Source organism: Eretmochelys imbricata, chromosome 6 (assembly GCF_965152235.1).
Source record: "Eretmochelys imbricata isolate rEreImb1 chromosome 6, rEreImb1.hap1, whole genome shotgun sequence".
NCBI lineage: Eukaryota > Metazoa > Chordata > Testudines > Cheloniidae > Eretmochelys > Eretmochelys imbricata.
In genome coordinates, this window is record NC_135577.1 from 50,479,793 (window position 1) to 50,507,548 (window position 27,756).

At 42.8% G+C, this 27,756-nt stretch overlaps 1 protein-coding gene across 8 annotated transcripts in view; it reads right to left on the bottom strand.

The window, feature by feature from the left end:
• Positions 1 to 27,756, bottom strand: part of SHANK2 (SH3 and multiple ankyrin repeat domains 2) — a 516,022-nt gene that overhangs the window by 335,532 nt on the left and 152,734 nt on the right. For 5 of the 8 annotated variants that reach the window (XM_077820166.1, XM_077820165.1, XM_077820164.1 and 2 more), the window contains one exon: positions 440 to 749. In XM_077820166.1, coding sequence (XP_077676292.1) covers positions 440 to 749 — 310 coding nt within the window. Of the gene's footprint in view, positions 1 to 439; positions 750 to 4,411; positions 4,449 to 27,756 lie in introns of those variants that run through there. The other 3 variants (XM_077820169.1, XM_077820168.1, XM_077820167.1) reach the window with 1 other exon arrangement.

Consider the following 27,756-nt stretch of genomic DNA (forward strand, 5'->3'; position numbering starts at 1 on the left):
GTGTAACCTTTTAAAAACAAAATCAAAATTCAAAACAAAAGATCATTCGGAATTGAAAAAAATCAGAATGTTACATTTTGAAAGTGTCTGAAAAACTGTCTCCAGATCTACTAACACCCTGCTTGAAACAGGAGGGGAGTGGTAGAGGACACCAAAGCATGATTTGGTAACCTTCAGATCATACTGCTAGGTTTATCTATTTACGCTGACTTTGTGAGGAAATGGATGGAGTGGATAAGAGTATCTGCAAGCAATGATTAGAGGTGTTGACAAGTTCAGCTTTTGGACATTGCTCCAATGCATGTGATTTTATTCAAATGTTCATATCTACCCTAGCCCCAAGATGGACATTTATAATAAATCTGTATTCATGAATATCATGGTCAGTGTGTCAATAAAATGGTATATTTCATGCTGTAGAAATATTGAAAAAGATCACCTGATGTGCCTATGTTGCTGTCTTTTTGCATCCTCTCCTACCCTGTTTAATGATGGTGACCGACTCCGAGAGGATGGGGTATAACTCCCAACAGCTTTTACAGTTCCATTAGGATTATTCTGCATCTGTTGAAGTAGGTGAGGTGAAAGGCTGCGGTGTGAAGAAGCAGAAGATGAAGCTGAACAGTCAGGAATGTTGTTGATGTTCAGATTGTTATCGCTGTTGGAACGAAGTAAGACACGAGGTGCTGCCAAGGTGCTTTGGGGCCTCCGCCTCCTGTTTGAATAGGTAGGAGCCTCTCTAAATGGCACTGTATTAAAAGGGGGAGGGGAAAAACAATTATGGTAATCACATCTGATTTGATCATTTATGCATATTTATCACTCCTTAAAAAGATTCAACAACATATGGCACCTTTTTCGGGTGCTTAGAGTAAAAGAGAAAAACTATCTTCACTGATTACCTAATCAAGCTAAATAACAGAATTATATTTAAAATGTAATTAAAACTGAAAACCACTTTCATATGCAACATACTTCGACTTACTGGTTGTAATACATAGTTAAGCCCCACAATACTGGAAACATCAATGAATAGTAATGGCAAACATCTATTTTTTGCCAAGCTTTCATCGACACTATTTGCCCTCTCTCTCAAGCTTTCTTTGAAGCCTAACACAAGTTCATGGACTTGAACTGATCCACAGAAACTTCTTCTTTCATGCTGTATCTTTTGGGTTCCTTTTTCCTATAGAGACCTAAACTGAGAGAGAGAATTTGGTTCCATTGTCAGTTCAGGAGTAGCCTGGAAATCTTTAATATTAGCGGTCACCTTATCTCCATCTGCTAGGTTAAAAATTCAGGACAGTTTCTTCTTCTCTTAGAACTCTTACACTGACATAATCCCTAGGTGTCTGTTTTTCTAATCTAGGCATTTCTATTGCACCTATTATTGTATATAGAGCAGAGAGTGCAGTATCCTGAGGTAATTTGCTCACTTCAGCTCCCACAAGCATTCACTGGAGAATATACCAAGACATATCTAAACATAGCAATAAATCATTTAACTAATTTCTTTTAGTAGAAAAATATACAAATCAGGAACCTGATCCTGCAAATGCTACTAGAAAAGCACTGCAATTATGGGACAATTTATATTAGTAAACACTATGCCCCAAGACTCTCCATTTCTCAAAGTAATGGGTTCTTTAGCCTCAAATACAGTTTAAAGAGACTTTTCTAATAAAAGGCATCTTATACACACCCTAGATCTGATGGTTCTTCCTACTATTTCATAAACTAATAGACGTCTAACCCTGAAAACCCTTATTTATTTTAGTTCTTATTTATGAAAAATAAGCCCGTTAACTTCAGTGGGACTCAGAGAGATTGTAGGATTGAATCCAGAGTTCACAAATCTAAATCTGCAAAGTAATAATAATGATATCACTAATAAAAGGCAGCCTGTAATAATTCAGAAGACTATGCAGACTGTAATTTTCAAAAATTATATAATATTTCAGTTAGGAAAGAAACCCCAGATAATATTTTGCGTGTATACAATGTCATTCATCTTGAAGGATAACTAAATACACAATCAAAACTTTAAAAGCATAAGTTTATATAAAATAGAACAAATATGTCATACTATACAAACACACACATATTAATATAGATATTAGCATACATAGAAATGACTTCATCCTCCTCTAATATACAGCCATCCCTGGGGTGAAGCACAACAAGTGCTTACGATAACAGAGCAATGTTTCACACAATTTTAGGACAGGAAACGAAGAATATTTTAACCAATTGTAACTGCAGCTTAAAGAATGAAGTTCCTCAAAAAAATTTCACCAGAATTCTTGACTGACAAGTGATTCTGAAGAGGATCATAAAATGACACAGTATAGCAAACAGTCAAAATTCCAGGTAGTTGAAACTCTCATTTAGGTTAAACTTTCTGTTATAAATATTAACAAAAAAGATACATATAGAGAACAGGATTTGAAATTGATATTAAATTCTACTGTATTTTATTTGAAGCAAAAATTAAATAATAGTGATCTTTACCAACAAGGCTGTTAAGAAGGATGAGACTTAAGAGAGTGCTAAGTTTATGATGGAAATGGCAAAAATCTACAGAACCTATGAGAGGGGGATTTTTCAAGTATATCATAATGCCCACTTATAAAAAAAATGCATTTAGAAGAAAGTCAATGGAACTTGTGCTCCTAACTCCACTTAGGTGCTTTTGAATGTATGACACAATGCTTCTAAAAGATTCAGCTCAAGGCCAACCCAAACGTCTTAAAAAAAATTCAGAACACAATCTTCCATAGTGTGTGTGTCTGAATCTTCTGCAAAAAGGTACAATTTCTTTTTGAATTTTTATTCATTGCCACTTTAGAATACTTTCTGGGAAATAGAATATTTTCTGTTATCTTGCCATGCTACATGTAGTGTGTGATATGGATATACAGTTTGTATATAGCTATGCTTGGGACATTTAGCATATTTCTTACTAACAATGCCACTGAAGAGAGGCAGATTGTGAATAAGATCTTATGGGTTAAAATAAGGTAAAATATTTTCTTTTAATAAAGATTACACAAAATAATGTGGATACAATAGGTACAGGCTTGCCTATTTATATCCAATTGAAGTCAATGGGAGTTTTGCATTTGGCTTCGAACAGGACCAAGATGTGGCCCCTAGAATTATTTGTTAGTTCACAAAATGGACAGGATGAAGACTCCACACTAAGATTTTGAATGCTCATAGTTAAGCTCATGAAAAATTAGAATCTATCTACTGAGGGTTTATTGTAAAAAAAGTTGAAAGGTTTGGGGGGAGGAGGTTTAATAGTTCTGAATATTGCGGAGATATCAGAGGACTAATTGACAGAATGGGATGAGTATTTCTGAGCACATTTACATTGATAAGTTTGAGAAGAATGAAAAATGTTCATACCACTCCAAATAAAAAACATTTATATATTTCCCAGGTTTCATGTAAAATTATCTTTGCCCACTGAATACTTCAAAAAAAGGATTTTAATAATCATTTTGGAATTAACATTTGGTTTGATATCAATTTTATATTCTTAAAGAAATAGCTGCAAGTAAAATTAGTCTTTACTTTTTGAATTAAAGACTCACGTTTTCTTTGTGAAGGTAATAAAGGGAAAATTATCAAAGCCACAATTAGGATTTTTTTAGGCACATATCTATGCAGAAAGAGTTAAAAAAAACCTCTTTCATGCCCAAAATGATTAATATTCCAACCAACTGTTTTTTCCCCGGCAATCTGCAAACTGTAAGTGGGTGGATATTTTCTTAGCTGCCTCTTACATGGCAATATTTATATTATTTTCACAATAAAAAAATAACTACACCACAAAATAATGAAACAAATGTGCATGCTTTAAACTCTGTTGGACTAATTTTTATTTTTAGTTAATTATTTTACAGATCTTATAGATTCTTATTGCAAAGGTTGTTTGGAGAAACAAATAATATAAAATGACATGAAAACATCTCAACGAATTCCATGCTTTTAATTTCAAATCAAGTAATTATTGTACCTTTATATCAAACCTAAAAATTAAACAATACTTTCCTTCCAGCTGTCAGAATTTTATATCTGACAATCCATACTTATGAGGGGGCTATTAAGGAGCTTACAGTGATAATATTGACCGAGGAAATCCTCATTCATCTTCAGATGGATTTCTTAGAAAACAGAACATTTTCTATATCTACCTAAGTTTAAGAAAAAACTAATATGAATAAGTCAGGTATCAACTAGATCTAAAAATTAGTTGCCTAAATGGATACTCTGACACACAAGAATTTTGAAAAAAGAAATGGCAAGAACTGATTAATTATACAATAAGTAAGCAGATCATATTAAAGGTACACAAGAAAAATATCAGTTCTCAAACATCAAATGTTCTGAGTTCATTGCTTACCTTCTTTCTTTGTTAAGGCATTTAACAAAGACTTCATTTTCTCTTACTTTAGCAGCAATCCCCTCATTACATAACCTTTTCTAGGAAGAAAGAGGGAAAAAACTACCCAGTTTCTATGTGTTTCAACTGCCTGCACCCTGACATAAGCAGCAGGTTTCTGGGCACCGTGTAATTGCAAGCATAGCTGGGCATGCAGTACCCAGCGTTCTGGTGACAAAGCCCACCCCACATTCTGTCTGTCAGCTGGGAACCAACTGTGCGTAGACTGGAGCTGCTCATAAAAAAAATCTTGCTATCTTTCACTGTATTAGTCATGTGAACACCACCACCATAGTCTTTCAGACGTTACTCTGCTTTTGTAATCATTACATTTATGAACAAGCAAACACAGGACTGAAGGAAGGAGAAGCAGTGCAGGCAAAGAGGGGAAAACATTTATATTTGGAAAGGGAGGAGGGGAATCATTCATGGAAAGATACTTCATATCAGCATTTCAACAGCTAGAACTTGTGAAGGGAAAATCCTGAAAGAAATGGGAGCTACTGAATAAGTGTGCTTAGCTTTTAAACTTGCATAGCTGAATCTCAATGTTCAGATACTTTCTATGCTTTTTGACATTTGTTTGCTTGTCTTTTGCAATGCTGTCCAGAGTCAGAGTCAATATGAGAGTGTATGTGCATCTAACAATAAGCAAGCTTCACACCGTGCCTACATTAAAAATTTAGACAAACTGCCACTAAACGGCATATCTGAACATGACCCATATTCCAGTTTGAAAAGGATGAGAAGCAAGCACCAATTATTTTCCACTCCCCCTCTATTATGATAATTACACTGAAATAAATAGATTTTTTTTATACAAGGGGAAAACACATTAAAAGGCAACCCCAGCTACTTTATCGAATTCTATGCAGATGACAATAAAATTCTTTAACCATTGCAACTTTTCAAAGGTTTTATTTATGGAAAATGTCTATGGATACCAATGAAAGCCAGTGCAAACATCCTTACAGAGGAAGAACAAACAACCAGAAAGTTGAAGATTACCTTTTTGAAAACACTACAAATAGGACGTGGGACTTAGGCATTCACAATCAAATGAATGCTTAGCTGTTGCACAATTCCATTTTGGATATATTTATAAATATTTCAGCAATGCAATATACAGCTTCTAAGGAGTAAGATTTACAAAGACTAACCCAGACTTAAACATCATACAGCATAAATCTAAACGGCGTACTAATAATTACTCCATTGCAGCATTCTCCGCTGATTGTTAGGATAAGATCCGTAGTTAAACGCTAGATCTTTGTGTTGGTAAGACCACTGCTCCATCAACTAAAAGAGGGAGAGGGATCACATGGATTACTTAGTTGGATTTTACTTCCATATGCCTGATACGCCATCTATAAAATAACTCACAATGTAAAGAAAAGTACTTATTTATGCTTGACAATTAACAGTTTAGAATTCATTTAACATTTCAATGTTCACGTAGCTATAATTGTTAATGAAAAAATACTCTTACAAAGTGGTATGTGAGGATAAAAATTCAGCGCACTAATTTAAAACAAAATACTCAATAGGTGGAAAATATACAAAGGAAACTGGGACAAGAGTATATATAAAGTTAAATGAATGGATTTGACACTGGTTCACAGATTTGCATAGAAAATCTATGGGCACAGGAATGGTCTTTTTGACAATCGAAACCATGCATAGCTTTCTGTAGAATAAGCTTGGACTCTTATTCATAAACTTATAAATATATGCATTTTATTACGCCCTCATGGTGAGAATTAAAACAGCGTCCAGAATAAGAACTCCCACATCAGAACTTGACATAGCCACTAATACGAATGCATCAGCGTCTGCACATTAGAAAGATATTCCTGCTATTTCAACTTAATCTCACCGATTACCTTTTAGAGTTGGGATTTGGAAAGAGACTACTATTATCAATACTACTTTGAATTTCTATAATGTCTTCCAACCAAGGCTAGCCAATAGCTTCCCAAGCATTAATAAATTTAGCAACAATAAATCTGTGTATTATCCCCATTTTACAGATGAGCAAAAGGAGACACAGAAGCTGATCCTGTGCTGCACTTGCTGAGATGGACAGTGAAGAAGGTGTAGTCAAGAGAAGACATTTGTGATATCTGGATTCTGGGCTACTGTATGGACCAAGATGGCCCCTAGCATAAATTAGATCAGCTCCAAAAGCATCTCTAACATGTAGCAGTTTCCTCAGAGCTTCTTATTGGCTGTCCCACAGCCAAGAATCCCTGTAGCATTGAGCAGTAAGGATATGCCTCTAGACCAGTGGTCTCCAAAGTGGGATGCGCGCACCCCAGAGGGTGCGCAAGACAATCCCTGGGGGTGCGCGGCAGGAAGTGCACTGCCGGCACGCCTGTGGCAGCTCTTCTACATAACAGCTCTTCCTTTTTTTTTCTTCGGCAGCACACCTGCAGCAATTTTTTCTTTTTTCCTGGGGGTGTGCAATCAAGAAAGTTTGGAGACCACTACTCTAGACCAGGGGCTGTGAGGGAGGGTAGTTTCTCAATCCTACATTGCTTCTGGGCTTGTTGTGGTTACTTTGTGCAGCATATAAAGCCTAGGCCCAGAATGAGCTTCAGATAGCTTAAGAGAACTGCCCAAAGTCACACAGGAAATGAACGGAACCAAGGCCTCTCGCTGTCCAGTTCCGTGCCTTAATCACTACTAGCTAAATAAAAAAAATGTAAAGGCTAAACAGCCTGGATTTACCAATACCATGGTTTCTCAGACTTGCTCATCTGTCCCTAAGAAGGGCAAGGTAATAGACTAAAAAAAACAAGTAGTACCCTTCAGAAACTCTGAATTCCAAATTCCTATTGTGCATGTCTAATATGGGGGTTAGCTACAAAACTTGGGGACCCATTTGCAGGATGAGGACCTTAACTGTCCTCTGTTCAATCCAGCCTTAGTCCATCACTGCTCAAGAGATCCTTTCAGATTTAAAGGCAAATTTTGATAGTTTAAAACTGAACTACCAATGCACTTTAGCCTTGAGATCATCTTTTTGCTACTTGGTGATTATAGTGCCTACCATAATGGGGTCTACATCTCTGACTGGGCCTCCAGTTACTACCACAACACACACAAAAATAAATAAAGTGTGCTACCAAGAATGCAAAGTATGGCATAATTATGTAACTGAAATTAGTTGATAGAGTGAAATGCTACAGGTGTAAACCACACAAAAATGAAAGATACATTCTCATGGTTCTCAGATACAAAAATTAACAATTTTAAAGAAAAAACTTTCTCCAATTCAAATAAAAGTCATTGATCCCTGCCACACAGGATTGCCAGGAATCCAGTTTTCGAACAGAACACCAGGTCAAAAAGGGATCTTGGTGGCTCTAGTCAGCACTGCTGACCGGACTGGTCGGCGGGGCTAAGGCACGCTCCCTGCCTCCGCGCGGCTCCCGGTGGCATGTCCCCCCTCTGGCTCCTAGGCTCAGGAGCAGCCAGGGAGCTCCGTGTGCTGCCCCCACCCTGAGCTCTGGCTCCCCAGCTCCCATTGGCTGGGAACCACGGCCAATGGGAGCTGCAGCGGTGGCGCCTGTGGACAGGACAGCGCACGGAGCCACCTGGCCATGCTGCCACCTAGGAGCCAGAGGGGAACAATGGCCACTTCCAGGAGCTGCCTGAGGTAAGCACCACCCAGAACCTGCACCTCTCACCCCCTCCCAAGCCCCAACCCTCTGCCCCAGCTCTGAGCCCCCTCCCACGCCCAAACTCCCTCCCAGAGCCCACACCCCACACCCCTTGCTGCAGCCCAACCCCCTACCCCAGCCCTGAGCCCCCTCCCACACTCCAAACCCCTCGGCCCCAGCCCATAGCCCCCTCTGCATCTGAAACCCCTGCCCCAAACCAGAGCTCCCTCCCACACTCAGAACCCCTAATGTCTGGCCCCACCCTGAAGCCCTCACCCCCTCCTACACTCTAACCTCCTGTCCCAGCCTGGTGAAAATAAGTAAGTGAGCAAGGGTGGGGGAGAGCGAGCGACGGAGTGAGGGAGGATGGAGTGAGGGGGCAGGGCCTCTGAGAATGGGCAGGGCAGGAAAGGGGCCTCAGGGAAGGGGTGGTGCAAGGGTGTTCAGTTTTCTGCAATCAGAAAGTTGGCCACTCTACTACCACACTAAGAAGATAGCAAAAGCTATGGAATATCCTGCACCTCATCTGGATAATATCTCTAACATAGCCACAATAGTGAAGAAGTTACTCACCTCGTGCAGTAACGATGGTTCTTCAAGATGTGCCCCCCTAGGGGTGCTCCACTGTAGGTGTGCTTGCATCTTGGCACTGCTGATCAGAGAACTTTTGTGGTAGTGTCCATTAGGCCCGCACATGTGCTCTCTCTCCTCCTACCTTGCCACAAGGAGAACCAGTGCACATGGGATAACCTTCCTCAGTTCCTTGTCTACCACAGAGCCATAAACAAGAACTCCAAAGGGGGAGGTTGGGTTGTGGAGCATCCATAGGGACACACATCTCGAACCATTGTTACTGCACAAGGTGAGTAACTTCTTCTTTGCGTAATGTCCCTATGGGCGCTCCACTGAAGGTGACTCCCAAGCAGTAACCACACAGGAGGGCTGGGGCTTCAGAGTCAGGTCAGTTACAGATGACAATACTGTGGAGCCAAAGATGGCATCAGAGGTGGAATCCCCAGTAATTGCATAATGTTCTGCAAAGGTGTGGACTGACACTCAAGTTGTTGCTCTACAGATTTCTGAAATAGGGACATTCTTGAGGAAGGTGACGGATGAGGAGATTGACCTCATGGAGTGCATGCAAATACCATCTGAAGGTGTCATGTTGCAAACCTGAAAACGTTGTTTAATGCAGTTCGAGACCCATCTGGAGTGTCTCTGGGCTGATACTGCTGAGCCCTTAGATCTCTCCGCAGTAGATAGGAAAAACGTAGGAGATCTCCTAAAAGCTGCTACCATCAGCATGGAGACACTCAAAGTCCGGTACCCAGGGCTCACAAAGATCTGGGGAGGCGGGTACCATTGACATGCCTAAGGACCTGATGGGCACAGGCACCAAGCAAACAATACTGATGGAAAAAGATAGGAACAGAGAATACTCCAGTAAGAAGATGCTGCTGGTATGCACTGTACCGTTGGCACCGTCATCAGTGCCCCATCCAGCACTGGAGAGTTCAGTGCAGGCAAGATCCCTGACTCCCTTTGCACTGCCAATGGCATCAGGTCGGTTGTCACTGCCGGAATTCCAGCACTCAAGAGCACTCAAAGTATCTTGTATAATAGTCTCCCCTATTTGGCACTGGAACTTGGTACCAAGTCTGCTCCAAGAGCAGGAATCTTCTCTGGTACTCTGCCATGCACCTCCACTTTCTAGTGGAGAATCAGATAGCGAGCCAGAGTAGTTCATTTCCCACTCCTCCTCCCATGCTCCCTATGATGCCTACTATCGAGAGGCTCCTCAGGTATACCCTCAACCTGCCCATCCACCACCATGGTACGGCCAGCTATAGCAGGGCAAGAGAGAAGAATCAGAGCCATTACCGTACCGGCCATGTAGGACCATGAGTTGGTTTAAGGCAACAAGTCAGAGGGGGCAGAACAAAAACAAATACTTGCCTGAAAGAAAGTGAGAAAGCCCTCTTGCAGGCACAGCTCCCTCCCTTTCATCTCTCTGGTCCTAGTGTTCTCCACTGCCATTCTCCAGTGCCACTCCACTTTCCCTTCCTGACTGCAGCACAGTCTCTCTGCTGTGACCTCCAGTAGATTTTGTCTTGAATAGCTGTTTAAAATTTAGCTCCCTCTAAGCAGACTAGTTACTAACTCAAGTCAGTACATTCAGCCCTGTTCTACACTGGGGGCGGGGAGATCGATCTAAGTAACACAACTTCTGCTATGTGAATAATGTAGCTGAAATTGATGTACTTAGACCTACTCACCGCGGTGTCTTCACTACGGTGAGTCGACTGATGACGCTCCCCCATCAACTCCGCCTGCACCTCTCGCGGCGGTGGAGTACAGGAGTTCACGGGAGAGCACTCGCGTATCAATTTATCGCATTGAGACTAGATGCGATAAATCGACCCCCGCTGGATCGATCACTGCCCGCCAATCTGGTGGGTAGTGTAGACATACCCTCAGTCACCCAGCCTAGAGATCTAGTATCTCAATTTTGTTTTCCAGTGGATAAAAGATAGGTTACCCCATCTCCCTGAAGTCTTCTCACTGACTTATGTGGACTGAGGGAGAAAAGCAAGACTCTTAAAGAAAACACACTGGCTTTTTCTTCAAATTGTCTGTGGTTGAGAGCAGGAGCAGTGAAGGGAAAACGAGAGAAAAAAAACAAGCCATGAGTGGATGGCTCATGAATGGAGGATTAATTAGTGGCTCTGGGTATCTGCAGTGAACTGACCATGGGTGGATGAAAGGGGAAACATGAGAACAAGTAATATAGTCTCTGAGGGGAAGGAAAACTACGGTCAAACTAACAGGGGGAAATATACTGGTGGCATGAAGGATGAATGTGAAAAGACAGAAGGGGGAAATTGATGGGGGATTGTGGAAAAGGGAAGAAAAGACTGAGGGAAACTCAAACACAGAAAAATGAAAAAAGGAGGGAGAACAAGTCAGTCATCTCCTGAGTTCCTCTTATGGCCTCAGGTCATTTTGTAGGGCCCCTGCTTCAGTTTCCCCACTTTCCAGGAATCTCTGATTATCAAAACAATCTCTTCTCAAATTAAGCAATCCCCCTCCTTGAGGATGGATTCATTTACATAACAAAATATACAGAACAAAAAGTTCTCAAATTCCCTCAAGTCTATGCTCCCAGTCTTCCTGCTGAGAGTCTCCCAGGCCTTCTCTTCCTAAAGCCCTTTCCCCTGAAAACTCAGGATTCCCTGCTACAGCTACTCACCCTCAGCAGACTCCATAAACAAAGTGTTTATCTCCCCCTTCTCATTCCTGCTACTCTTTACAGGAGAACCAGCTCCTCTTTACCCAGCTGGTTCTACTAATTAAACCCCATACCTCATCCCAGCTGTGGCAGGCAGGGCTAATTGTACAAGGCTAGCCAGCTCCAGGCCTCCAGCCTTTAAAGGGGCAAATCACCCTGTCACAAAACCCTTCAGGAGAAAAGTTTGAAGGGAAAAGGAAAAAACTAAACCGACATGTACAGTCCAAAGAATATAAAAGGAATGAAAGGATATTAAAAGTGCACTAGGGAGAGTTTTTAAAAGTTATCACAACGGACATTTTAAAAGCTAAGTGTTACATTAAATCAGTAATGAAAGTAAATGGGATAGACTGGACAGAGAAGCGGGAGGAAGGGAGCACATGCTGCAGCTCACCTATGGCAGAAAAATGCCTAGGTCTGGGACTGTCACACACACACACACTTCTAACAATGGTCAAACAAGTTAACTGACTTCCATAAAGAGAAGTTTCACTGTGAAATGTGGGAGGAAACAAAACAGGTGCCTTATATATAATATGTATGAATTACCTCATGTTGCATGATGGTATCTACTTCAAAAATAATACTCATGGCTGGGAAAGAACAAATCCCATAACTGATATTTCTCCATGCTCATATCTGGGCTTGAAAGATATTTTTGGACAGAAAAGTGACTATACTACAATGACCCCATGTCACTCAACCTCTGCTTCCCGTGCAAGAAACCTGTTAATTACTTATTCGTTTCTAATGACTCTAGTGACCAATAGCTCTACAAAATCAACACAGTGATGGAAAAGGGAGGGAGGGTAGATTCTATTCTGGCTCATACATCAACACAACTGTGAACTAAATTTAAAGAGAAGGATTAAATTCTCAGTTACACCTCTGCAGTCTATGTGAAGACAATGAGTGTGTAACTACTGGAGACAGAATTTAAAGAAAGTAGGGTTACAGAGGTGTAACAGGGAATATCCTTGGCTAACAGAATCCCTTACTGGTAAGGCTGCATCAGGCAGAAAGACTCCAGCAGGACTCTCTGATCCCAGCCTGTGTTAGCAGGTATGGTAGACAGAAAAAACAATTATTTGAATTGCATACTAAACATCTTTGATATGAAGTCACTGACAGGCATAAGCATGTAATCCCACAATGTCATTTTTACACTTCAGTACACGTGCTCCTTAAGAATGATGATTAAGTGAATCAATAATTCTTATCCCTTCTTTCCCAAAGTAACCAGCTAAGGCCTGATTTTCAAACCCTACGTAAGTATACATTTTGCATATGCAACCACATGGACCCACTTTCTAATGTGCTAACATATGTAAATCCCTGATAGAGAGAAACAAAGCATCTATCCCTTTCAAATCTCTTATGGATGTCTGTCTGCCTAGGAGTATATGCAAATGAGCTGTTTGCATGAGAACTTTCAGTGGTGAGCGTGCAGAGTAGGTACAAATGAATGACTATCTAGGGCTGAAAAATCAAGCCCTATAATTAAAGCTGATAAAAAAATGTTGGAATGATTTTCCAACAAAACTGCCCTTTTAGAAAAACCTCCTGTGTGATGGGTGAATGTCCACATGGACATATGTATCCTTCCTGTTGAGAGCTGCGAACTACATACCTCCCTCAAGGGAAGGGATTATAGATGTTGGTGTAACCATCCAGAACTTCAGCTTTCAAATAAAAGATGTTGAGTTGCAGAAGGTTCAGGGTGCGTCTCCACCCTCCATCTTTTTTTGGGATTACAAAAGACGAGGAGCAGAACCCCCTTCCATGATACTGAGTCTGGCATGCTCTATAGCCCATTGGTATAAAAGGAATTCTGCTTCCCATTGAAGAATTATTGCGTGAGAGTTGTCCCCAAAGCGGTGTTTGTGAGGCGGCAAGGAGAGAAACTCTATGGAGTATCCCTGGTGGATAATCTCCAGAACCCAGCTGTCCATAGTGAACTTGTTCCAGCTGTGGGCAAAGAGTGTAAAATGATGATAGAGGACGGAGTGATTGGCCTCAGTGGTGGTTCGTGGGTCCTGACCAATATGTCAAAAGTGGCTCTTGGTTGGTGGCTGAGGGAGAGTAGAGGCTGTGGCAGTAGAGGAGGTTAAGAAACAAGGCCTCTGATCTTTTGGTTTTTGCATGGAGGCTCAACAGTGAGCTGATAAATAAGATGCATGAAGACAGGGTGCCCTCTGTCTATATGATTGCCTCTGGTGCTTCCTCCTGGGCACCAGAGTACAAATCACAAGTAATGCAGAGTTGATCTCAAGTCCTTTAATGAGTGCAGAGACTCATGCATTTTCTCATTGAAGAGATTCAACTCACCAAAAGGGAGGTCCTGCATGGTGATCTGGATCTCCCTTAGAAACCCTGATGATTGCAGCCAGGAATCCCTCCTCATGACCAGAACAGTGGCCAAACTTCTGGAAGCCATGTCTGTCACACCTGTTGCAGCCTGGAGGGCCACTTTTGCCCCAAGCTTCCCCTCATCTAGAAGAGACTGAAATTAGGTCCTGTCTTCTCTGGGAAGCTTGTCTGTGAAGTCCACAAGCCTGGAATAGTTATTAAAATCATATTTTGCTAACAACGCTTGATAGTTAGTGACACAAAATTGCAGGACTGCAGAGGAGAATATCTTCCTCTACAGATGGTCCAATCTCTTAGCCCTGGTCTACACTAGGACTTTAGGTCGAATTTAGCAGTGTTAAATCGATGTAAACCTGCACCCGTCCACACGATGAAGCCCTTTATTTCGATTTAAAGGGCTCTTAAAATCGATTTCCTTACTCCACCCCTGACAAGTGGATTAGCGCTTAAATCGGCCTTGCTGGGTCAAATTTGGGGTACTGTGGACACAATTCGATGGTATTGGCCTCCGGGAGCTATCCCAGAGTGCTCCATTGTGACTGCTCTGGACAGCACTCTCAACTCAGATGCATGATTGTTTGCCGTTGCTCTGACGCAGGGAGGGGAGACTGACGACACGGCTTACAGGGTTGGCTTACAGGGAGTTAAAATCAACAAAGGGGGTGGCTTTACATCAAGGAGTATTTCAGGCAGGACTTCACGGAGGGTTCCAATAAGAAATGGTGCACCTAAGTTATTGTTCTTATTGGAACAAGAAGGTTAGTCTGGCCTCTGATTGATACGTGGCTAGATTTACCTCGCTACACCTTCTCTGTGAGTGAGTGAAGTGTGACCTAGAGGAATGAGTCCCCTAGATGGGGGGCGGGTGGCGGGGGGGGTTTGCAAATGAGTACAAAACAAATCTGGTTTATTTCTTGTTTTGATCCACTCCATCTATCTTTTACATCTTTGGCTGGCAGCAGACAGTGCAGAAGGACTGCATGCCATCCACATCTCATGGCTGCTCGGCAGAAGATGGTACAATAGGACTGCTAGCCATCCTCATCTCTTGCCTGCCCGGCAGAAGATGATGCAATAGGACTGCTAGCAATCCGTATCACCTGCCTGCTCACCATAAGATGGTTCAATAGGACTGACTGCAGGACTAAAGAGAATGACCTGATCAAGTCACTCCAAATTTAGTCCCTGAGCCCATGTCTGCCCAGGCGCTCCTGATCGACCTCACACAGGTGACCAGGAGCACCTCAGACATGACGATGACGGCTACCAATCCTATTGCACCATCTGCTGCCACAAGGCAATGGGTTGCTGCTGCTGTGTAGCAATGCAGTACCGTGTTTGCCAGCACCCAGGAGACATATGGTGACAGTGAGCTGAGCGGGCTCCATGCTTGCTGTGGTATGGCGTCTGCACAGGTAACTCAGGAAAAAAGGCGCGAAACGATTGTCTGCCCTTGCTTTCACCGGAGGGAGGGAGGGAACGGGGGCCTGACGATATGTACCCAGAACCACCCGCGACAATGTTTTAGCCCCATCAGGCATTGGGATCTCAACCCAGAATTCCAACGGGCAGCGGAGACTGCGGGAACTGTGGGATAGCTACCCACAGTGCAACGCTCCGGAAGTCGACTCTAGCCTCGGTACTGTGGAAGCACTCCGCCGAGTTAATGCACTTAGAGCATTTTCTGTGGGGACACACACACTCGAATATTTAAAACCGATTTCTAAAAAACCGACTTCTATAAATTCGACCTAATTTCGTAGTGTAGACATACCCTTAGAGCCTTTATCTGCCAGGGTGGCCCTTTGATAGTGTGACCAAGCCCTTTCAACAGCTGCCTAAACCAACAGCGAGTCAGGGGAAGGATGGGAGAACAAGAATTCAGCCCCTTTAGTAGGAATAATATATTGTCTCTTGGCCCTTTTTGGTGTAGGGGCACAGGATGCCAAAGCATGCCATACCATGCCAGCCAGATCTAGTATGGCCTCATTGATTGGCAGGGACACCTTACTCGGTCCCGAGGCCGAAAGATGCCAGAAGCCGGCGATGAGGATCCTGGATCTCCTCTAATGGGATCTGTAGGTCAATGGCAACTTTTTGTAACAGCTCCTGGTACTGCGGGTGGTCATCTGGCAGTGAAGGAGAATGAGTGATCGCCTTATCTGGGGATGAAGCAGAAGTGCCCGTCAGAACCATTGGCACCTGCAGATCTACTTCCACCTCCTCCTCCTCGTACACCAAAGGAACTGGCTGGTGAGAGAGGAGTGAGTACGACTCTTGAAGGTCAAGACGACTGCCATAAGGATTCCACAGATCCCAATAAGGGTAGAAAGAAGGATCAGTTGGTTGCAGAGGACCCCAAGGAAATTGGTAACAGCTGTCCCGGGAGGGGAAGGGGGTCATACCCAGCAGAATGACAAGTGTAACCTCTCAACTGGCTACTGGGGCTCAACTGCCTGCACAGAGATACTGGTGTGGCCATCTCCTCTAATTCATCTGACTCGGAGGTCTGCTCCATTGGTAGTGGTGGTGCCATCAGCACCAGGGCGCTCTGCCAGATGGCTGGAAGTGAGACAGCTCTTGGGACAGTGCTATAGACTATTTCTCCAGAGTAAGGACATCTCTCAGGAGGGCCAGGCCAGAAAGAAGCAGAGACTGTGGATAAGGAAGCAATATATGTTATATAATACTTGGTACACCGCAGGGTTCCCGAAGTTAAGTCTGATGGATCCTGTGCATGTGCAGTGACCAGCTGGTCTTCAGATAGACAAGGCAGTATTGATGATGGGTCCAGACCGGCACTCGCAGACGGAACCAGTGAATATCTATGCTTACACTTCAATATAAGGTGACTGATGGAACCAGCCACTCATCCTTTTTACTCATCTTGCCCTCCATTCTGGGGGTCTTTATTGGAGCTGGTTCCTTAGGTTCCATACACGATGTCTCATCTCATCTGGACAGGTTTGAGGAAGAAGTGCATTTCTTATGGATAGTCCTCAAGGGGGATCTGTCCTTGCGCCCATGAAAGCACCCTACACTCTCATGGGAAGCCCTGGAAGCACAGTCCTTGGGCTTAGATATCGAGGGCTCCACTCCAAGGCACATGCTTGGAGGGGCACTGCTGGTCAGTTGAGGCCGATGTACAGGGTGGTTTTCCTGGACCAGATTGGAGAGGGGCCTCACCCTTCTCCACCAGGTGTTTCCATAGGCAAAACTCCTGGGCTTCTTGAATCCTAGATGGAAAGGAGCGACACTTCACAGAGATATGTGCCCCAACCAGGTAATACAGGCAGTGTTGATTGTTCGTCACTGATGAAGAAGGATCGAGGCAGGAGATGCAATACTTGAATCCAGGAATCTGGGCATATTCCCAGAGCTGGGGAGGGGTTCCCCAAATGGGAAGAAAGAAACACTCTATACTATACTAAAAACGTTAACTACTAACTACAAATTTACTAATATAGCTACTTACAAATGTTTTATTCATAAATTATGGAACCATGGCGGGTAGAGTCCCCCCACCACATGACTAGAGCCCCGAGCCCCCCCGCCTGGAGGAGCCCCAAGCCCCTCCTGCACTCCCTGTGGGCTGAAGCCCTGAGCCCCTCACACCCAGAGGAGCCTCCCGCACCCCCATGTCCTGAAGGAGCCCCCCGCTCTCTTCCCCCACTGCAGAGGATCCCCGAGATGGCTGGAGCTGCCCCAGCCACACCACACCTCCTTCCTGAGCCCCCAAGTTGTCCTGCGGGAAAAGCTCTTGTCTCTTCCCAAAGAACCTGAGCTTTTGATATCTGACCTGCAGGTTCCGGGGAGGCTGAGGAGGTGGCATGTGCTGGAGTTCAGGGAGATTACTGATGAACCCAGGAAGCTGAGTAGCACATACCATCTCCTCAGCTGCCTCGGAGCCTGCATAATGCATAATAATAAGCAAAAACTTCCCCATTCAAACCACCAAAACCCGCAACTTGGAGTCCGGTGGCAGGAGCTTAGCCTCCCCATGACTATTATACCTACCCCCTATGTAAGGGACAAAAGTGAAGGAGAACACAATTCTGACTCAGGCCATGTGGCAGTAAGAAGGAACTGGAGAGGCATCAACCAGCACTGCCTCTTATACCCTTGGTTGGGAGCACAAGGAGAGCCACTGTGAATGTATGGGCCAACGGACACTACTTTGAAGAATTTCTGGACTCGGATACATGGTGCACATGCATACCCATACATGGAATACACAAAGGGACCATCACTTGAAGAAGAATCTGCTGTTCCATCCTAGTTTTCATCCAAGAGAAAGAAAACTCAAAGGGCACATCAGCAAGCATGTTTTTTTTTAAAAGCAATAGGTTAGGCTCCAAAGTGCCTCACCATTCTTCCTGCTATTAAGACATTTGGTATTAAAAAGAACCTGAGATTTTGCTGTCTTTGTTATTGCTTAAAATAACAGCATTTTAAATTACATTAATAGGCTACATTTCTCCATCTCAAAAATAACTGTTAATGATTCATACTTTTATAAATAACAGGGGAGTAAAAAAGGAATCTTGCAGTGTTAACACGGGGTTATCTTTGTACAAATATGTAGGTGTTTGTAGTATTTGTAATATTCTCAGCAGTCAATTCCATTGAGAGAGAGGAAGGCTTGCTCACTAAGATTTGTACGGTAGATTAATAATTGAAGCAATATTAGCAATACTATGCCTAGCTCTAGTAAAAGGCATTGTAATTTGCATTTCACAATGTTCCACAATGTTCCCCTTGCTATCAGACAGAGTGCTGAGTAGATACAAGAAAGGATTTTTTTAAAGTTACCCTGCCTTTCATTTTGGCCTGCCAAGCCTCTGGTTGGAGATTTGCATTTACAACAGCATATAGGAGATTATTTTATGATAAGAACATGAAAAAACATTCTTCTGTTTACATCATTTTAGTAAGTAAGAGTAGGTAAAAGATTAATTTGCAACTACTAGAATAAACTAGACCTATTCATAAAACCCATTAACAATAACTGATTTTGTATACACATCATTTTGGAAGTATTACCACTTACTTTATTCTTACATTTTCCTAGCAGTGATGAAGGCATTTAGCCACATGATTTCCATTAATTCAATAGAAAATGCATGGCTAAATTCAATGCACTACTGTGAAAAGTGTTAGAAGTGTTAGAAATCTTATTTGTCAGTCACACCCCAAAAACATCATGGGTTCTGGAATAAAAAATTGAACTTCTGTGTTCTAATTGCAAAAAATCTGTTCATCAGACTAAGTCTTGTGCATACAGGACTACACTGAAGCTCAGAGATTGCGAAATGCATGTCCAAGTAAAAGAAGCGGAGATCACATAAAAAAGAGAAATTGCATTAATGAGTAAGTTGCACATTCTTCCCTACTAAACCATCTCATTTCTTTTCTTCTAAGAAAAATCTAGATGTACATGTTCTAGATATTTTGGGATAGCATTATATCATGCAATTGGATTGGTAATCACATACTAAGGCTAGTAGCCTTTATTCACACAATCCCATTGTAGTAAGAATGATTTACATGACTTGTGATTTGGCACTATACATCTAGGACCCATTTACAGGCACAACTCCAAGTGAAGTCAGTGAGTTGTGCCTGTCTATTTAAGGGCAGAACTGGGATCCCCAGAGGTAATAGAGCCATAAGCAATAAACAGCACAGCTTTATGAACACCACAGTTTGTTAGACAAATTATTGCTCTTTTAATGAAGTTACAAAACGAGTCAATATAGATAAAGCAGATGAGGTATCATGAAATCTGTATTTCAGATTATGTATTGCATTTGAAAATTTCAATTGCAAACTGAATTCCAACTGGTTTTACTATTCATTTAGATTTGTATAGAAAAGTAAAGCGAAAGAGAGGAATCAGTCCTCTGCTGTACCCAGTAGCCACTGAGAGCAGTTTAGTGGGAAAATCACAAGATCCATTTGTGGGTCCCCAATCCTGAACTGGTCAGTGGCTGGTTTAGTCTTCAGCACACTTTAGAGTAGCTAGAGAGCTGCTCTAAACTCAACTTTCCACAGCCCCCAAGGCACTTTCTACCTACCAGTGACCGCTGGAGCTCAGTGGTGTATTGGCCACATGTACTCTGCTCAAAACACCTGTGGCATGTCTCAACCAGGTGCCAGGAAGGGGATTGCATAAGAGTTAGTTATGCTGGTGTGGGGCCAAGGGATGGAGCATAGTTTAGAATTTATCTCCCAGTGGACCAAAAACTGGCTGCAGGGTTGTAAAACAGAGAATGTATACACAGCAATGCACTGAGTTGTGGAAGTCTTGTTTAATGAAGTATTAAGGAGATTGGTCTTCTGTCATGACTGATTTAACAGCCTCATTCTTGTCGGAAAGAGGGAGCGAACAGCACAGTAATGAAATTTACAGATGTTCCTAAATCACACAAACATCTGCAGCAGGGACCATGCAAGCACCTAGCATATCATGGGAGCTACCCAAAGCAAATAATAAAATAGAGGATATACAAACACCAGTGAGGACTGAGAAATAATACCAAGGGCAACAGAGGGATTAGAGGTATGGGCATAAAATACAGAGAAATTAAGGGTGAACATATGCAAGTTAATAAATCTGGGAACTATCTGAAACACTGATATGCTAAGGAGACCACTGTCGTAGAATATTGCTAAAAGATATTCAGGCATGACAGTGGCCAGCATATTGGAGATACAAGTTTGCAGTGCAACATGCAGCCAAGAAAGCAATGTAACTTGGTTTGCACACACATCATATTCAGAAATAAAGTGGTAACAGGCAACTTGGTTCCAGGCACTTAATTACCAGGAAGATATTGTCAAATCAGAGTGTTCAAAAAGAAAAGATACATAATTAAGAGGACGAAGAACTAATTTAAGATACTAGGCAAGTTTTAAGAGTAAACACTGTGGGCACTATCCAAATGCCATTGAAGTTCACAGAATTTTGCCAGTGACTTAATTGGATCTTATTGCAGTTTTCCTAAGAGATGGTTAAGGAGAGAAAGACACATGGGTGAAATCCTGGCCTATTGAAGTCACTGAGAGTTTTGTCACTGAGTTAAGTGGAACCAGAATTTCACCCAGTAAATCTGGAAATATTTGAAGAACACAAAAAGCAAGGGAAAAAATGAATTATTTAAAGAGATACAAAGAGGCATGACTACGAATAACTGGATGAATTGCAAGCACAGATTGTGCACAAACAGGGAAAGCACAACTAGCTCCTCCCCCTCCCACGCCCCCCAAACCTCTCACACAGTTATAGTACTCATGTCCTCCTGAGTGCATAAACCACTCTCTGACCCTGGCATGCAAGCCACTTCTAAAATGTCATGAAGGAGGAAGGGCTACTCCACACCAGTCACCACAGCATAAACATAGCTATCTAAAGATAGTGTCACCAGTGGAGTCTCTCTGCAACCCCATGAAGTTCAGAAGGCACTGTGCCATCTAGAACTCTGCCTAGGGTGGTGCAGTTTTTCACTACCACCAATGCTGGACTGTGCCTTAATAGTATTTCCTAGCCTTATGAAATAATACTCAGGAAAATTGCTTTGATAGTGAGATCTATTAAGAATGTGGAATAATCTCTCAGTGGAAAGTGGTGGAAAGCTCTGTGCTTGGGACATTTAAAACAAGAACAGACAAAACTCTAAAACATGCTGTATGGAATAATCCTGCACTAGCCAGGGCAAGGACAGGGTGTCAGGGACCACGGGTGTCAAACCCTGGTCCCCAAGGCTCTTAGGTGCCAGTAAATTCTGAACTGTCACCCACTAACAATTACCAGAACTAGAAGCTGAACTCTGACAGAGGAGTCCAGTCTTGGGATCTGATTGCCCTGATTGGTTCCCTGCTTGTCTTTAAACTAAGCACAGGAACAGGAAGTTGTCCCTGCAACTCGGTTTCCCGTGCTTGGGACAGCTTCCCTTGCACTACCTGCTGCTACTGCCTGACTCTGACCTCCAGGTAACCTGCCCCTGTCTGTGACCTGACACCTATCTGTTTGCCCTCTGCCATATCTCAGATTCCAATCTCCTAGTATCTGACCTGATCTGACTCCCAACTCCCCCTCTGACCACTAGGTCAGACCACCTGCAGCCGAGTCATGACTACAGGGTGACCTAATTGTCTTTCCATCTAATTCTACAAGTATTGCATTATTAATATTTTAAATCCACCCTGTGTGGGGGCTCAGAATCTTAGTTAAATGCTGGTACTTGACCAGTGTCCTACTCTCTCACTGTTTAAAGTACCTGGGCTGGATACTCGGTTGGACCAAATATGGTAAACTGAAGGCTGAACAGTACAGAAGAACAGGATCTTTAGTATTTAAAGTTTTTTTCAAAGCTACTTGTATGAGACTGTGATCATTAATGGTACAAAAATGCATAGCCTTTTCCCAAAGTGTCCTATATATTGTTAATGGTAAATAACATCGAAGACTAAGCACTGATGATCTCTGCATCATCTTGTTATTCAGTTTCAATGCAGATTTTATTTTAGGAACTGATTAATTAAGCCCTAGCATCTGATTTTAACCTTCAACTGTTTTTTTTACAGGGCTGAGCTGGCAGTACCATTATTGTTCTGCACTTTTCTGGCATCAGTAAAAGAGGTAGCAAGGCCTGAAATATGAACTGAAGTCAAACCTTAAATGTTAGTAACCTCTCTGACCACCCCTCTTGAAGCACTCGTTTCCTCTTGTTTCCTAGACACGTGTTATGGAATCTAGGAGACTTGAGACGACATTATTGCCTCTTACAACCTAATTACTTTTCATTTATCAATATATTTAATTTTCAATCTCTACTTATTTGTGGGGGCCCACCAGTGACACACACAGGGTAGGTCTACACAATGCACAACAGCAAGTCTCGGAGCCCAGGTCAACCCACTCGGGCTCATGCTATGGTGCTAAAAATAGCAGTGTAGATGGGCTCCAGCCTGAGTGGGAACATCTACAGTGCAATGTTTAGCTCAATAGCATGACCCCTGTGAGCCGCAGTCAGTTGACCTGGACTCAGACTTATTGCTTCAGGGCAGTAGTTCTCAAACTTTAGCAACCCAAGGACCCGCATTTTGATTTAAATTTTTTCAGGGACCACCCCATTCAGCCCTTGCCCTGCACCCTTCTGCAGGTGGGGGTGTAGGATGCAAGCTCCGGGAGGGGACTTGGGATGTGGGCTCTGGGAGGGAGTTTTGGGTGCAGGATGGGACATGGGGTGTGTGCTCTGGGAGGGAGTTTGGGTGTGGGAGGGGGTCAGGGGTGCGGGCTCTGGGCTAGAGCCGTGGGTTGGGGTGCAACGGGTACATCCCTTTGGCAGAGGCTCCTAGGCGGGGGGACCAGGGGATCTCTGTATGCTGCCCCTTCCCGCAGGCACTGCCCCCACAGCTCCCACTGGCTGCAGTTCCTGGCCAATGGGAGCTGTGGAGTCAGCACTCGGGCTGGGGGCAGCGTGTGGAGACCCCCTGCCACCCCTCACCAGGGGCCACAGGAACGCGCTTCTGGGAGCAGCATGGAGCCAGGGAAGGTAGGAAGCCTGTCTTAGCCCCACTGCGCTGCTGGACTTTTAGCATGCAGGAGGCGCTGGGAGGGGAAGGAGTTGAGGAAGGAGGGGGAGCAGTTGATCAGCGAGGCCTGGGGACCCCCAGGGATCCATGGACCCCAGTTTGAGAAACATTGCTGAGGGGGTGTTGTTTGTTTTTGCAATGCAGATGTACCCTTAGAACGCTGTCCTTTGTTTTTGTCTGTTTTTATTACAGCAGGAAAGGTCATTTCTCTAGTAGTGATGTAATTCAGTATGGAGGCAGTATGTATTGTCCTGAATCCATTCCAAGAACTACTCTTTGTTTCAGAAAGTGGAGGAAGTAACCAGGGGAACAGCCATTTTAGACTTGGTTCTGACCAACAGGGAGGAGTTGGTTGTGAATCTGAAGACGGAAGGCAATTTGGGTGAAAGTGATCATGAAATGATAGATTTCATTATTCTAAGGAAAGGATCAAGTGAGAGTAACAGAGTAAGGACAATGGACTTCAAAAAAGCAGACTCTAGAAATTGGAACTGGTAGGTAAGGTCCCATGGGAACAAAATCTAACAGATAAAGGACTTCAAGAGAGATGCCAGTTTCAAACTGGGCCAATATTAAAGGCACAAACTATCCCAGTGCAAAAGAAACAAAGGAAAAATAGAAGAAGAAGAAGAACAAGAAGAAGAAGAAGAAGAAGAAGAAGATAGGAAGAAGAGAGCAAAATAGCTCCATCCATTCTTTAATGACCTGAAAATCTAAAAGGAATCCTACAAAAAGTGAAAACATAGAAAAATTGCTAAGGAGGAGTACAAATGAGCAGTAAAGCACCTAAGGACAAAATCAGAAAGGCTAAGGCACAAAATGAGTTACAACAAGCAAGAGACATGAAAGGCAAGAAGAAGAGGTTCTTGAAATATGCTAGGAGCAAGAAAAAGCTGAAGAAAAGTGTAGGTCCTCTCCTTAGTGGAGAGGACATCAAAAATGCTGAAATGTTTTGTGCCTATTTTGTTTCAGTCTTCACAGAAAAGACTAATGCCTTTTCAACACAGTTAACATTACCAGCAAGGGGGAAGAAATGCAAACCAAAATGGGCTGGGTGCGGAAACAGGTTAAAGAATATTTAGATACGGTAGATGTATTCAAGTCAGCAGCCAGCAGGGAATCCATCCTAGGGTACTTACATAACTAACTGAAGCAATCTCAGAACTATTAGCAATTATCTTCAAAAACTCATGGAGGACAGGTGAGGTCCATGAGGACTGGAGAATGGCAAACATATCTATCTTCAAAAAGGGGAACAAAGAGGACCCTGGAAATTAGACACCAGTCAGCCTAACTTCACTCCCTGGAAAGAAACTGGAACAAATTATTAAACAATCAATTTGTAAGCACCCAGAGCAGTGATTCTCAACCAGGGGTACATGTACCCCTGGGGGTACTTAGAAGTCTTCCAGGGACTACATCAACTCATCTAGATATTTGCCTAATTTTACAACAGGCTACATAAAAAGCACTAGCGAAGTCATTACAAACTAAAATTTCATACAGAAAATGACTTGTTTATACTGCTCTATATACTATACATTGAAATGTAAGTATGATATTTATATTCCAATTGATTTATTTTATAATTATATTGCAAAAATGAGAACATAAGTAATTTTATTAGTGGTAGTAGGCTGTGACACTTTTGTATTTTTATGTCTGATTTTGTAAGCAAGTAGCTTTTAAGTGAGGTGAAACTTGGAGGTATGCAAAAAAAATCAGACTCCTAAAAGGGGTACAGTAGTCTGCAAAGGTTGAGAACCATTGACCTAGAGGATAATAGGTCTAAGGAATAGCCAATATGGATTTGTCAAGAACAAATCATGCCAAACCAACCTAACTTTCTTTTGACAGGGTTATTTGCCTAGTGGATAGGGGGAGGCAATAAACATTATATATTTAATAAAGCTTTTGATACAGTCCCATATGACATTCTCATAAGCAAACTAGGGATATGTGTTCTAGATAAAAATTACTATCAGGTGTGTGCCCAACTGGTTGAAAGACGGTACTCAAAGACAGGTTTCAGAGTAGCAGCCGTGTTAGTCTGTATTCGCAAAAAGAAAAGGAATACTTGTGGCACCTTTAGTCTCTAAGGTGCCACAAGTACTCCTTTTCTTGGTACTCAAAGAGTAGCTATCGATGGTTCACGGTCAAAATGGGAGGGCATATCTAATGAGGTTCTGCAGGGGGCAGTACTTGGTCCAGTACTACTCCACATTTTCATTAATAACTTGGATAATGGAATGGAGAGTATGCTTTACAAAATTAGTGGATGACACCAAGTTGTGAGGGGTTGCAAGCACTTTGGAGGACTGGATTAGAATTCAAAATGACCTTGACAAATTAGAGAACTGGTCTGAAATCAACAAGATGAAGTTCAATAAAGACAAGGGAGGAAAAAATCAAATGCACAAATACAAAACAAATAACTAGCTAGGTGGTACTACTGCTGGAAAGGATCTGGTGGTTATAGTGGGTCACAAACTCACTATGAGTCAACAATGTGATACTGTTGCAAAAAAGGCTAATATCACTTTGGGGTATATTAATAGGAGTGTGGTATTTAAGACATGGGAGGTAACTGTCCCATTCTATTTGGCACTGGTAAGGTTTCAGCTGGAATATTGTGTCCAATTCTGGGTTCCATACTTTAGGAGAGATGTGGACAAGTTGGAGGGAGTCCAGAGGAGACCAACAAAAATAATAAAAGGTTTAGAAAACCTGACCTATGAGGAAAGCTTAAAAAAACTGGGCATGTTTAGTCTTGTAAAAAGACTGTGGGGGGATGTCATAACAGTCTTCAAATATGTTAAGGTCTGTTATACAGAGGATAGTCATCAATTGTTCTCCCTGTCCAATGAGGGTAGGAAAAGTAGTAATGGGCTTTATCTGCAGCAAAGAAGATTTAGAAAGTTCTTCCTAATAGCTAATCTATCTATAAGGGTAGTGAAGCTGTGGAATAGGCTGTGGAATAGGCTTCCAAGGGAATTTGTGGAATTCCCATCTTTGGAGGTTTTTAAGAACAGGTCAGGCAAATACCTGTCAGGGATGGTCTAGGTTTGCTTGGTTCTGGCTCAGTGCGGAGGGCTGGACTTTCATGACCTCTCAAGATCCCTTGGAGCCCTGCATTTCCCTGATTCTATCTAGTGTAACAGATTGATTTGACATTACAGAACCAAAATCTGTTAGAATAACCTAATTTTAATATCTAACAATCATATAGTACTTTTCATCCCAGAGGATCTCAAAGCATTTTAAATTTAAACTGATAATTAAAACTTTGGAGGGATCATTTTGTCTGCCACAGAAAATCATAACATTTGGAGTAATGCTGGAAAGCTGTATAACACAGTACAGCAATCACAACAGATGAGTATGGAAACTGAATTATAATATTTCAGCCAATTGAAACAATGTCTCAAACGTAATAAATCACAACATTTGAGTTTGGGTTTGGATAAGACACTGGGGTTAACATGGCATCTCTGGGTGCCATGGGAATTTTCAAGGCTCAGATTCTGTGGTTAGGATCTTGATTTGACATCTCACCCAAAGACCACAACACAATGGCCTCTGACACCATTCTGGGGTATTGAATGAGTAGTCACTATTGATTTGGAAGGAAAGGTACCATTTAGTGAACTCCCAATAGCACTTCCAACAGTAATTCGACATTTCTTGAACGTCTCCTATCTGAGTATTCTTCTAATCTGTTCTGTTTAATTTGAGATTTGATGTTGAATTTAACATATGATGATATCACTACAGTCTATCAGAAATTTCAGAAGGACTTTACGAAAGGAACATTCTCAGAAGAAATATGTTTGTTTTCCATCTTATTTAAAGGGGGATTTATCCCTCTGGTTAGTTTGGTGTGTTTGGTTTTGATTGTATTCTTAGTTTGAGGGGGAGATGTTCTTTGTAATCTTGGCATCTTTGTAATCTCACCCTCTTGAGGGAGGGCTCCAGCTGGAGGTGTGAGCTCCAGGATGGGGCCAGAAAAGAGGGGTTCAGGTTGTGGGAGGGGGCTCCAGGCTGAGGCAGGGGGTTGGGGTGCAGGAGGGGGTGAGAGCTCTGGGATGAGGCCAGAAATGAGGGGTTCAGGGTGTGGGAGGGGGCTCCAAGTTGAGGCAGGGGGTTGGAGTGCAGGGAGGGTGACGGCTCCAGGGGTGGGAGCTCTGGGGAGGGGATGGGGATGAGGTGTTTGAGGTACAGGAGGGGGCTCCAGGCCGGGGCCAAGAGGTTCAGGGTGTGGAGGGGGCTCCAGGTTGGGGCAAGGGGTTGGAGTGAGGGGTGTGAGGGCTCCGGCTGGGGATGAGGAGTTTGGGGTTCAGGAGGGGGCTCTGGGCTGGGGCCAAGGGGTTCTGAGTGTGGGAGCG